General features: G+C 36.9%; 1 protein-coding gene across 4 annotated transcripts in view; it reads left to right on the forward strand.

The window, feature by feature from the left end:
* Nucleotides 1-13,141, forward strand: part of STAG1 (stromal antigen 1) — a 422,258-nt gene that overhangs the window by 294,519 nt on the left and 114,598 nt on the right. For all 4 annotated transcript variants that reach the window (XM_029940222.1, XM_029940221.1, XM_029940223.1 and 1 more), the window contains 2 exons: nt 7,502-7,600; nt 8,111-8,190. In XM_029940222.1, the coding sequence (XP_029796082.1) occupies nt 7,502-7,600; nt 8,111-8,190 (179 nt within the window). The remainder of the gene's footprint in view (nt 1-7,501; nt 7,601-8,110; nt 8,191-13,141) is intronic.

Genomic DNA, 13,141 nt, shown 5'->3' on the forward strand with positions numbered 1-13,141 from the left:
TAACTGTGCTGTAGGCATGAGTCTACTATGCTCCTTCATCAAACATATACACCAGCTAGGTTGCATGAGGCTCCCCTGGCTCCCATCACACTTGTCTTTCACTTTCAGAGAAGGACTTCATCTCAGCAGTTTTGTTTTCAGCAACACCATCAGTGGTTTCACACTAAGTGAAAACACATTTTATTTGAGGCATACAGGCAACCTGGATCAGGAGACATTTCCTACATGGGACCCCTTTACTTCTCTTAGAGATCAGTTGTGTCCCCTAAGACACCATGTAAGTTGGGATTTGGCATGAGAGCAGGAAGGCAATCAAGAGTCAGAATATAGTTAACCTACTCTTTTGAGGACCTGCCTCAAATTTCCACCCTCATCCATTGGCACCAACCCATCCCTGTTGTCAGAGAGATAATCCACATCCCATTTGTCCTCCTCAGAGGGAGAGGCCAGCACCTCCGTCAGTCTATCACTACCACCTCAACTACAAAAGTGGCACATCTTTTCTGTGAGGCTCACTAGCTCTTTTGTTTCCACCATTTCATGGTGTTTTATTAGCAACTCTGGATTTCTTGGTAAGGCAGTGTTCCAGGCCTAAGGCCCATTCTTATGCAGCTAAGTTGGAGGGTCTAAAGATGGCATGCACAAGACTGCGTTTCCCAAAGGTACAGAAAGAGTCCCTTCCAAGATTACTCCTTCTCTTCTTACTAAATGAAAAAAAAAAAAAAAGAAAAAAGGGAAAAAAAGGCATACAAGGAAACTTCTGCAAATGATGCATATGTTATTGCCTTGATTATAATATCATGCAGGTACACATATGTCCAGATTCATTAAACAAACATGAAGTTTTCTCATGTGTTTTTATTATGTCTCACTAAAACTGTTAGAAATATAAAAGACTTCCTTCTCTCTATTCTCTTCCACTTGCCACATATAAACATATCCTCTTCTTTGTTTTTTTCTAGAATTTAGGTGTTGTTTTTTTTTTTTTTTTGTAATTTACATCCAACTTAGCACATGGTGCGACAATGGATTCAGGAGTCGATTCCTTAAGCCCCTTGCCCATTTAGCCCATTTCACCTCCAACAACCCCTCCAGCAACCCTCTGTTCTCTATATTTAAGTCTCTTATGTTTTGTCCCCTTCCTTGATTTTATATTATTTTTGCCTTCCTCCCATTATATCTGTCTTATATCTTAAAGTCCTCATATGAGTGAAATCATATATTTGTCTTTCTCTGACTAATTTCACTTAATACCCTCTAGTTCTATCCACGTAGTTGCAAATGGCAAGATTTCATTCTTTTTGAATTGCCAAGTGATAGTCCATTGTGTATATATACCACATCATTTTTATCCATTCATCTATTGATGGGCATTTGGTCTCTTTCCGTACTTACGCTGTTTTCGATAGTGCTGCTATAAACATTGGGGTGCATGTGTCCCTTCAAAACAACATACGCATATCCCTTGGATAAATACCTAGTAGTACAGTTACCAGGTTGTAGGGTAGTTCTATTTTTAATTTTTTGAGGAACCTCCATACTGTTTTCCAGAGTGGTTACACTGTATTCCGACCAACAGTGCAAAAGAGATCCTCTTTCTCCACATCCTTGCCAACATCTGTTGTTGCCTTAATTGTTAATGTTAGCTATTCTGACAGGTGTGAGGTGGTATTTCAGTGTGGTTTTAATTTGTATTTCTCAGATGATGAGTGATTTTGATCATTTTTTCATGTGTTGGTTGGCCATCTGGATGTCTTTGGAAAAGTGTCTATTCATGTCTTTTGCCCATTTCTTCACTGGATTATTTGATTTTTTGGGGTGTTGAGTTTGATAAGTTCTTTATAGATTTTGGATACTAACTCTTTATCTGATATGTCATTTGCAAATATCTTATCCCATTCTGTTGGTTGCCTTTTAGTTTTGCTGATGGTTTCCTTTGCTGTGCAGAAGCTTTTTATTTTGATGAGGTCCCAATAGATCATTTTTGCTTTTGTTTCCCTTGCCTCTGGAGACATGTTGAGTAAGAAGTGGCTGCGGCTGAGGTCGAAGAGGTTTTTGCCTGCTTTCTCCTCAAGAATTTTGATGGCTTCCTGTCTTAGGTTTAGGTCTTTCATCCATTGTGAGTTTATTTTTGTGTATGGTGTAAGAAAGTGGTCCAGATTCATTTCTCTGCATGTTGCTGTCCAGTTTTCCTAGCACCATTTGCTGAAGAGACTGTCTTTATTCCTTTGGATATTCTTTCCTGCTTTGTCAAAGATTAGTTGGCCATATGTTTGTGGGTCCATTTCTGGGTTCTCTGTTCTCTTCCGTTGATCTGAGTGTCCTTGTGCCACTACCATACTATCTTGATGATTACAGCTTTGTGATACAGCTTGAAGTCTGGGATTGTGATGCCTCCAGCTTTGGTTTTCTTTTTCAAGATTGCTTTGGCTATTTGGGGTCTTGTGTGGTTCCATACAAATTTTAGGATTGTTTGTTCTAGCACTGTGAAGAATGCTGGTGTTATTTTGATAGGGATTGCATTGAATATATAGATTTCTTTGTGTAATATTGACATTTTAACAATATTTGCTCTTCCTATCCAGGAACATGGAATTTTTTTTCCTTTTTTGTGTGTGTCCTCTTCAATTCCTTTTATCAGCTTTCTCTAGTTTTCAGTGTATAGAGTTTTCACCTCTTTGGTTAGATTTCTTCCTAGGTATTTTATGGGTTTTGGTGCAATTATAAATGTAATTGATTCCTTGATTTCTTTTTCTGTTGCTTCATTATTGGTGTATAGGAATGCAGCTGATTTCTGTGCATTGATTTTATATCCTGTGACTGCTGAATTCACGAATCAGTTTCAGCAGTTTTTTGATGGAATCTTTTGGACTTTCCATATAGAGTGTAATGTCATCTGTGAAGAGTGAAAGTTTGACCTCCTCCTGGCCAATTTGGATGCCTTTTATTTTTTTGTGTTGTCTGATTGCTGAGGCTAAGACTTCCAATACTCTCTAGAGTAACAGTGGTGAGAGTGGACAGCCCTGTCTTATGCTTGATCTTAGGAGGAAAGCTTTCAGTTTTTCCCCATTGAGGATGATACTAGAGGTGGGCCTTTCATATATGGCTTTTATGATCTTGAGGTATGATCCTTCTATTCGTACTTTGAGGGTTTGTATCAAGAAAAGGATGCTGTATTTTGTCAAATGTTTTCTCTGCATCCGTTGAGAAGATGTGTGGTTCTTGTCCTTCCTTTTATTGATGTGATGTATCACATTGATTGTTTTGTGGATATAGAACCAGCCCTGCATCTCAGGTATAAATCCCACTTGGTCTTGGTGAATAATTTTTTTAATGTATTGTTGGATCCAGTTGGCCAGTATCTTGTTGATGATTTTTGTGTCCATGTTCATCTGGGGAATTGGTCTGTAGTTCCCCTTTTGAGTGGGGTCTTTGTCTGGGTTTGGAATCAAGGTAATGCTGGCTTCAAAGAAAGAATTTGAAAGTTTTCCTTCCATTTCTGTTTTGGAACAGCTTCAAGAGAATAGGTGTTAACTCTTCTTTAAATGTTTGGTAGAAGAGCCTAAATGTCCATCACCTGATGAATAGATCAAAAAGATGTGGTATATATATACAATGGAGTATTACATGGCAATGAGAAAGAATGAAATATGGCCATTTGTAGCAAGGTGAATGGACCTCAAGGGTGTCATGATAAGCAAAATAAGTCAGACGGAGAAGGACAGATACCATATATTTGCACTCATAGGTCTAACAGGAGAAACCTAACAGAGGACCATAGGGAGGGGAAGGGGGAAAGAGAACTGGGGAGAGAGAGGGACACAAATCATGAGAGACTATTGAAAACGAACCGAGGGCTGAAGGAGGAGAAGGGAAGGGGTGATGGTCACAGGGGGTGGGCACTTGTGGGGAGAAGCACTGAGTGTTATATGGAAACCAATTTAACAGTAAACTATTATTTAAAAAAAAATTTTTTTTTAAATGTTTGGTAGAATTCTCCTGGAAAGCCATCTGGCCCTGGACTCTTTTTTTTTTTTAGGAGAGCTTTGATTACTAATCTGGTTTTTTACTAGTTGTAAGTCTGTTCAAATTTTCTAATTCTTCCTGTTTCAGTTTTGGTAATTTATGTTTCTAGAAATTTGCCCATTTCTTCCAGATTGCCCATTTTATTGGCGTATAATTGCTTGTAATATTCTCTTATAATTGTTTGTATTTCTGCTGCAAACACATGCTCTTCTTGACAGGCAACCTGCATTTGGTTCATTTTAACTCTTTCACCGTATTCCTAGTGGAGTATTCATATAACACAAATGCATTTTAATAACAATCAGCTTTTTCTTCTATAAGTATGAATTATTATCCCTTAAAAGTCAACTCATTATGAAATAATGCTACACAACAATTTTTACAGCTCTTAACATTTTCTTTCAAAAGGAGTTTTGCAAAAATGTTGATCAGTTAGAGAATCTCTGACACATATGCCCAGCCATCTCTTTCAGCAAATCTTTTCACCTATGTTTCTTTTCTGTTTCCATATATTTGTATATTTATTCATTCAAAATTATTTATTGAGCAGCAATGATGTAGTAACAACTTTGTATGTATTACTGTGTTAAACGGTATTCACATTTGAATACAATTTTGTGTAATGGAAAAACAACAATGCTTTTCGATATTATCATTGAAATAAGTTTCAGAGTATAGTACAGACCCAAAATAGATCCATTACCGAGAAGGCAACTGGAATTTTCATCTAAGTTATTTTATAGTTTTCTAAAGTACTGTCATGGGAACCATCTTAATTAGTTCCTTTAGTGTAGGCAGGGCATGTTATAGGTAAAGAAGCAAGACTTGCAGGGAGAGGTCATTGATTGGGAGGCATCACTGGACAGAGTGAAGATAAGATTCAATTGGTGTCTTTGCTCTACCTATAATCAGCTGTGGAACTTGGATAGATAGTCATTTCATCTTTCATGGCCTTATTTTTTTTCTATTCTTTTAATGTTTATTTTTGTGAGACAGAGACAAGGAAAGAGACAGCATGTGAGCTGGGGATGGGCAGAAAGAGAGGGAGACACAGAATCTGAAGCAGGTTCCAGGCTCCAGGCTGACAGCACAGAGCCCAATGAAGGGCTCGAACCCATGAGCCATGAGATCATGACCTCAGCCTAGATTGAACGCTTAACCAACTGAGCCACCCAGGCACCCTGATGGCCTTATTTTCACATCTATAATTGGAAAGAAGTGAGGAAACTACCTATACTATCTTAGATCGGGGGTTGTGATTTTATGTTGGGACAGCGCTCCTTAGTCTTTGGCTCATCCATTGTTGATTTCTTGGAGTAAATATGTCACGTAATACTTTTTTGGGGTTTCCTCCTGTCTTGCATCCAGGAAGACTCTGTCCTTTGAGCCATCTCCATGAATCTCTGTAAAGGGCCCTTTGACTTTGCTGCTCATTAAAATAATTAGGCTACCCTTGGCATCTAATAGTTACATATTTCTACTTGTCTCTGCTATTTGTGCTCTTATCTCCATTGCTACCAGGAGCTAAATTTTGTTTGAGTGTCTCCTATCCGCCCTAGTCTATAGAACACGATCACTCTGGATCTTCTCAGTAATATCTGTGCCCCCATCACCAGTATTTTTCTTACTGCCTTGGTAAACAGAGTATTCTCTGGGTCCTTATGAGGAACATACTCAACTGGTAGGTCCTCTGACCTTATATAATAGATCCTTTCTGGCATGCTTTCATGTGTCTTTAAATTTCTTCCTTTCACAGTATGCCACAATGATTCTGTCATCTCTTTTTCATTTAATATGCACCATTGCTTTATCCTACAGCTATCCAGCAATGTGTTAGGCCATTCACAAGGGCCCTTACAGGGCCTTACATCCTCTTTTAAAGGAATCTGTCCTGTATCCAAAAATTCTTCCATATTCTGTTTTCTGTTTCCATACCCTCAGCAACCACCAGCATATTCTTCTCTTGGTTCTTGCTGGTTCAAATTGGCCCATTTCTATAGCACTCTAGCATATATTTAGTTACTAATTTAATATTAAATGGTCATCTTAGAGGTTGTCCTGTCCTGTAGCAAGGAGGTTGGGCTGTTTTATCCTATATCATTCCCCACTGGCTATAGGCCTTATTACAGAGGAGGGAAAGGATATAGACAGGAGGGCAGTGTGGAGCATAATTTCCCAGGAAGCTTTGTGCCAGATGATTCCTTTCGAGCATGCTAAGTTCTCCAGTGAAAGGTGCAACTATGAGCCATGAGCAGTCAACATAGGAGGAAGTAGGAAGATTAGCCTTGTATATTAGGATATGGGACTCTGGATGGGGCATCCACACAACATCTACTACAGCTATCTCAAGTACCTCCTGTGTGCCAGCAACTTTACCAACAAACATCATCTCATTCAGTGGTATGCTAGAGATAACTTGAATCAGGTTATAAGACAGTTATTATGCACATCCCTTTGCAAATACGAGTTCCATAACATCTGTTGGTAGCTTGAAATTGGCTGTAGATGGAGTATTTACATCACAGAAATCTGCAAATGCAACAATTCAGGGCCCTACCCCCCCCCAGACCCCCCCAGAACTGGTTGTTGAAACTTTGACCAGGATACACCTGCATTTAATCCTTGCTACAACCTTATGATGTTGGTTATATGTTCATTCCTTACGAAATGAGAAAACTGAGTATCAGAGTGATTAATATACTTGCCATCTTTCATGTTGCAAATAAGCTTTAGAATTGGAAATTCTAGTTTTGTTTGATCCTATAATTTGGACTTACACTGTTATAGCATGCTGCTTTTTTTTTTTTTGAACTTAGAAACTTCAGTCTTTTTTGAATCCTTTGAGAGAGTTGGGCAAATTTCTAGATGATCCTGAATGTACTTTGATCACATACATTTTCTACTCCAAGTTAATGACTTTATTAAAGATACTCCACTAGTAAATAGCAGCCTCCGGACATTTCACTTTATCAGTTTGCCTCTGTTTTAAACATTCTTCTTTTTACCTGTTTTCCTAACTCCTCTTTGTGGAATGTAAAAGACATCCAGAAAATATTTGTTAAATGAATAAATGATGACCCTGTAATATGATATTAGTTTTTCTACAGGATTATTTAGTAGTTATATAAAGGGCAAATTAACATACCCTTCTCCAATTGACATCATAGATTAAATTTTTTCCCAAAATGCCACAGTACAGTGTGGGAAATACTCTGTGTTGAATCAGGGTTGATAAATGTTTGAAAAAGGTGTAGCTTACTGTCAAGTAACTAAGGGGTTTTCACTGCATTTTTAACTAAATAGAAGTACAACACAGACTGTACAGTTGCTCAGTTCCACCCTGTATTGAGTTACAGTATTACGTAAATCGAATGGTTATGCTGAAAATGACTTTAGTCATCACATAGACTTAAATCTTTTCAACTTTTGTGGCATGGAATTGACTTCTTTTGTGTTCTTATTTGTATTTCTGAAGCAAGGAGAAGTCAGACTGAAATGTTTGAAAGCTCTACAAAGTCTGTATACCAACAGAGAATTATTCCCCAAATTGGAGTTATTCACTAACCGATTCAAGGTAAGCGTCAAGAATGCTTAACATATCTTGCTATTTACTTTTAAAATGCTAGTTTTAGCTAGTTTAGCAAGTAACCTTTCCATAACAAGTGTTTAGTACATATTCTTTAAATAAACCTGTATTAAATAGATTAATGAATTTCTACTTTACAAAAGATATTCCCATCATGAGCTCTTATGTATTGCCTTCAGCACAAGACTCTCCTGCTTTAAAGTAATATACAGAATACAGAATAAACTACAGAAAGCTGTAGTTATATTAATTTTGTACCTGAAGAATTATTAGTCTCAGTATTAGGGAATGCCAGTTGAGGAGAAAGATTTTAGATTATGAACATTTATACTAACCACCTCCTTTGTATGTGTAAGACTATGATAATACGGTTTTAGGAGTAAAGCTTTCTGTTTAATCTACCATAAGTCTTGCATGTGCTTCCTAAAGATATTCCCTTCGATCTGTCCCAGTTTATTTTCTGCTCATGTTTGTTTTGATTTTTAACCTTTTTTTCAGGATCGCATTGTATCAATGACACTTGATAAGGAATATGATGTTGCTGTAGAAGCTATTCGATTGGTTACTCTGATACTTCAGTAAGTATATTTATTAATTTAATCTTGATATTTTAATGTGTTTTTCCCAGTTTTATTGATGTTCTTCACATACATAACCCAAATATAGTAAACCTAACACATTAGGTTGTACTTTTACATTTTAAGGTTAGGTTTGAAACAAAATGTTTTCTGTTTTTCTCTCTTTTTGTTTTTTATTTCGACTTTGATTGTTTGTCTATGTAAAAGTTTTCTTTTTCAGTACAGAGGAACTACCAGCAAAGTAAATACCTTTTTATTTTAAAAAAGAGAACAAGAAAGAGAAGGCATCCAAAGTGATAGGTTTTTCAAATAGGCTTTTTGGGAATGGTATAGAAGTAGAAGAGAGGAGATAAGGCATTTAAATTTTGTCATTCATATGATAGAGAATTTTTAAGTAACACTAGTTTTTATCTATAGAGCTTTGACTAAAAACTGGGAAGAATATCTGTGAGAGAACGCATGTCTTAGCAAACTCATTACAGATCCTTCTCCTAGCTTGTTACATTGTATCTGTCATATACCACATACCATCTGTGCCAGGTCTACTGTTTTGATTTTTTTTTTATCCCTTTATGCTCTAGTACCATACTCTTTATCATTATAGCTTTATGATATATGTTATAAATAAGCCCTCCCCTTTTTGGTTGACTCCTTATTCTTTGCCTTTCTTTTTAAAACAACTAACTACTTGTGGATTATTTTTCTTCTGTCTGATTTTTTTTTAAGTACATTTATCTAATTCCTCAAAAACTTCGGCATTTTAAACATTGGAACTGTGTTTGGGGCACCTGGGTGGCTCATTGGTTAATTGTCTGACTTCGTTTCGGGTCATGACAATCTTGTAGTCCATGGGTTCGAACCCCACATCAGGTTCTGTGCTGATAGCTCGGAGCCTGGAGCCTGCATTAGGTTCTGTGTCTCCCTCTCTCTGCCCCTCCCTCCCTCATGCTCTGTCTCTCAAAAATGAATAAACGTTAAAAAAACTTTTTTAAAATATTAGAACTGCATTTGTTACTGAACACCGTATCATTCCTAACTGCTAACTGAGGAAACAGACAGGTGAACCTTAGTGTTCTGCTGCATCCATACTCCATCCCAAGGAATAACAAAGCAGCTGAACAAGTTGAAAGCATAGCTCCTGTCTAGGTTTGCCAGCACTGTTGCCAAACAAACTCAGAGAAACTCATTGTAAGAGAAGCCAGTACTTAAGAGATGAGGGCTTAGAAAAGAGAAAGGGAGAAATTTATTCAGGGTGCTGGCAGCCAAGGGATGTGTGAGGCTCAAGTCTTACCAACTGATTTCTTCATCAGCAAGATGAACAGCTAGAGTTTTTGAGAGAAAGGCTCGGGGGTATGTGCAAGAGAGCAGGCAAAGAGCACATGATCATGGTTGAGGGTCAGTTTGTGTCAGCCCACCATCTTGGACAGGGAAGGGATGCATGGGGTGTGGTCTTCCAGGCATTCTGTTACTATCAGGGCTTTTCTGATCTGGCTATAGGGGTGTTCCAGTCATTGCAAAACACCTTCAATGGTGCCTGGATACAAAATCAGCACAGTCAGTTTGGTTAGAACATGTTTGGTTAGAGTTAAGCTGTCTTGTCTATTTTTGGTTTTAAGTATTGGGGTCTATGGTTGAGGAAAATGGCTTGCTAACACATTGAATTTTATGATAGAGTTAGGAGGGAATTCAGTTCTTTATGATTTTATGTCATGTAAACATAAAAATGATGCATTTCTCTATTCAAATCTCATTAGCTATTCTATATAGGGTTTAATTTTTTCATAAAAGTATTAGGTCTGTTCTGAAATACTTTATGGTTTTGTTGTTATGTGATTAGTATTTAGTGTTAAAGACATTTTCCACTTGAGATATAGAAATGTTTAATCTTTATGTTAGTCCTATATGTGCAACCTATTAGGACTCTCATGTATTATGATGAATTGTTGATTCTTTTGAGTTTACTCTAGATGATTCTATCACCTGCAAACAGTTTCAGTTTTGTTTCATTTCCTAACCTTAAAATTTTTGCTTCATTCACTTGTCTAATTGTATTAAGGCAGGACTTTGAGCACTATAATGTATCACTGAGAGTGAATCTTTTTGTTCTTGTTCTAGGATGGCATCAAAAGTTCTTTGTTGCTGTGATGTCTGAGATAGGTTTTTGATATATGATAGAAATTCCTTTGCATTCTAAATTTTCTGGGAGTTCCTTTCCTATTTTGATGAGCCTGAATGAAATTAATAATTTGTCTGGTGATAAACTACCCTGGCATTTCTAAAATAACTCATATTTAAATAGAATATACTTGGTTTTATTGTGCTTTGCCTGAATAGTGTCATATTTAATACCTTACTAAAGATTTTCACATCTGTGTTTATGTCTAAATTTGATAGAATTTTTTTGTCCTTTATCCAATTTTGAAATCAAGGTATTATTCTCTTTGTAAAATTATCTTCATTAATTTCTTTTTTTATAATAGTTTATTGTCAAATTGGTTTCCATATAACACCCAGTGCTTCTCCCCACAAGTGCCCCCCCCATGACCATCACCCCCTCCCTCCCCCCCGCTCCCCCTTCAGTCCATGGTTCGTTTTCAGTATTCAGTAGTCTCCCTTGATCTGTGTCCCTCACTCTTCCCCGCTCTCTTTCCCCCTTCCTCTCCCCATGGTCCCCTGCCAGGTCTCCTGTTATACCTATGAATGCAAACATATGGTATCTATCCTTCTCTTCATTAATTTCTTACCCTTATGTTCTGAAACAAATTTTCTATGACAAAGATTGTCTTCTTTGAAATTTTGAGAGTATGCTCTTACTAAAGCATATTAGTTTTGAATTTGTTTTGAGAATAAATGTCTTTGATTCCCATTTTTACTTCTTCAGTGGTTATCTATCTAAATTAACTTTTGTTTCTTACTGTACTAATGTTGGCTTTTATAAACATTTTTTATATATCAGTCTCATCACAGTTTTTAAATTTTATAGTTGGCAATATTTTTATTACTATATAAAACTGTGATGTTTCTCAGTTTGTTTTTCATCTGTTTTATTTGTATCCTCTTTTTGTTAATCAGTCATTTTTATCTTACTATTTTTGTTTTTGAGAGGTGGAGAACTTGTGCGGGGAAGGTGCAGGAGAGAGAGAATCTTATGCAGGCTCCATGCTCAGTGCAGAGCCCAGCACAGGGTCTTATCTCACGACCATTGGATCATGACCTGAGCCAAAATCAAGAGTCAGATGCTTAACCACCTGAGATACCCAGGCATCCCTGTCTTACCTTCTTTTTAATGAACTAGCTTCTTTTAGCTCTTATGTCCTTTACTATTTTTCAAAAATTGGATGTAAAGTGTTTTCATAGACATTCAGTGATAAATATTTTTATTATCTTTATGATTACTGGCTTAATTATGGATTATTCATTGGTAGGTTTCTGTTCCTTCCAAATAAGATTTTCTTTATTTATTTATTATTTTTTTTAACATTTATTTATTTTGAGAGACAGAGATAGATCATGTGCCAGGGAGGGGGAGAGAGAGTGACACAGAATCAGAAGCAGGCTCCAGGCTCCGACCTGCCAGCACAGAGCCCATTGCGGGGCTCAAACCCACAAACGGGGAGATTATGACCCAAGCTGAAGCCGGACGCTCAACCGACTGAGCCACCCAGGCACCCCAAATAAGATTATCTTAAGCTGCCCTTTATTATTTTATTGTATTATCTGAAAATGTTGTCTGAGTGGTTTGGTCAGTTTTCTCTCTTTTCTTAATCTGTTTTAAAAACAAGTGTCTAATTGCGTGTATAGTTATGTACTTATATTCATTACTTCGAATTTATTTAAATTACCTATATCTATGAAGTTTTTTCCTTTTCAGGTCTGTTTTAAAATATTTGACACGCTAGTTATCATTTCTTTGTAAATTGCACTAACTTACCAGTATCTTTCCCTCAGATAAAAAAATACCTCACATTCCACTTGTCTGTGTTGTTAGAATTGTCTGGAGTTTAAGATACATATTGTTAAGGGTGTGTGTGTATCCATCTGGTTTGTGTGTTGTCCTTGTTTATCTAGTTTCAATTCTTGCTCCTTTAGACAGGGTGAACTTTTCTTTGATACTTCTTCATCCTTTCTTTCTGTGGAAGAGTAATTATTTCTTAAGAATATTTTCAAATCATCTGAGACCTTATTGATTAAAAAATCCTACTTTCATTATACTTCAGAAAATGGTTGGGCTGATTTCAAAAGTCTGGTTTTAAGGTTCTTTTCTTCATTCTTATTGGAGAAGATTTGAGCAGAAGATGTCTTATTTATTTAAAAGATTCAGTTATGGCCCTCCAGCCGTGTCAGATATCCTGATTCATTAGGTACATTGGTCTATTTGGGGATTCCTCAGAGATCTGTCCCCACTCCAGGTATTTGTGATTTTAGTTCCCAGAGTGGATGGTGCCTCCTCTGGCTATTTACTTTGAGTCTCATCCCTGACTTTCAAGTTTCCTCTGTTGGAGTTGCTTGCCCTGTAGGTAATCTTGTTGGGCAAAGTCTTTTAAAACTCTTCTGACTGGCTTTCTTTAAGTATTCCATGTCTGGCCTGCAGTTAACACAGCCGTTTGTGAATGGTCCCCTTGTACCTCTTATCATCTTAATTTACTACCATGTGTAGCTCTAGTCAGCTTTTCACATTTATACTTTTTTATGCTCTACACCTGGTACCATTCCCTAAACCTCCTCACATTTCTAAGAGATGTTTATAAAATTTTTATAGTGGTTCTCTGAAACTTTGGCTCCAATTTCTCTGGGGGAGGTTTCAGAGTTGTACAATACTCTTGACATCTTCTCTTGATACTCTGTCCATTATATTGCTCAGTCCCCTGGTTTCTATTTATATATTATTTTGGTGAATAATGAGCTGAGATCACAAAACAAGCTCTCTAGTCTCTGACAGCATTTGCATGAA

The sequence above is a fragment of the Suricata suricatta genome, chromosome 5 (genome assembly GCF_006229205.1).
Source record: "Suricata suricatta isolate VVHF042 chromosome 5, meerkat_22Aug2017_6uvM2_HiC, whole genome shotgun sequence".
Classification (NCBI taxonomy): Eukaryota; Metazoa; Chordata; class Mammalia; order Carnivora; family Herpestidae; genus Suricata; species Suricata suricatta.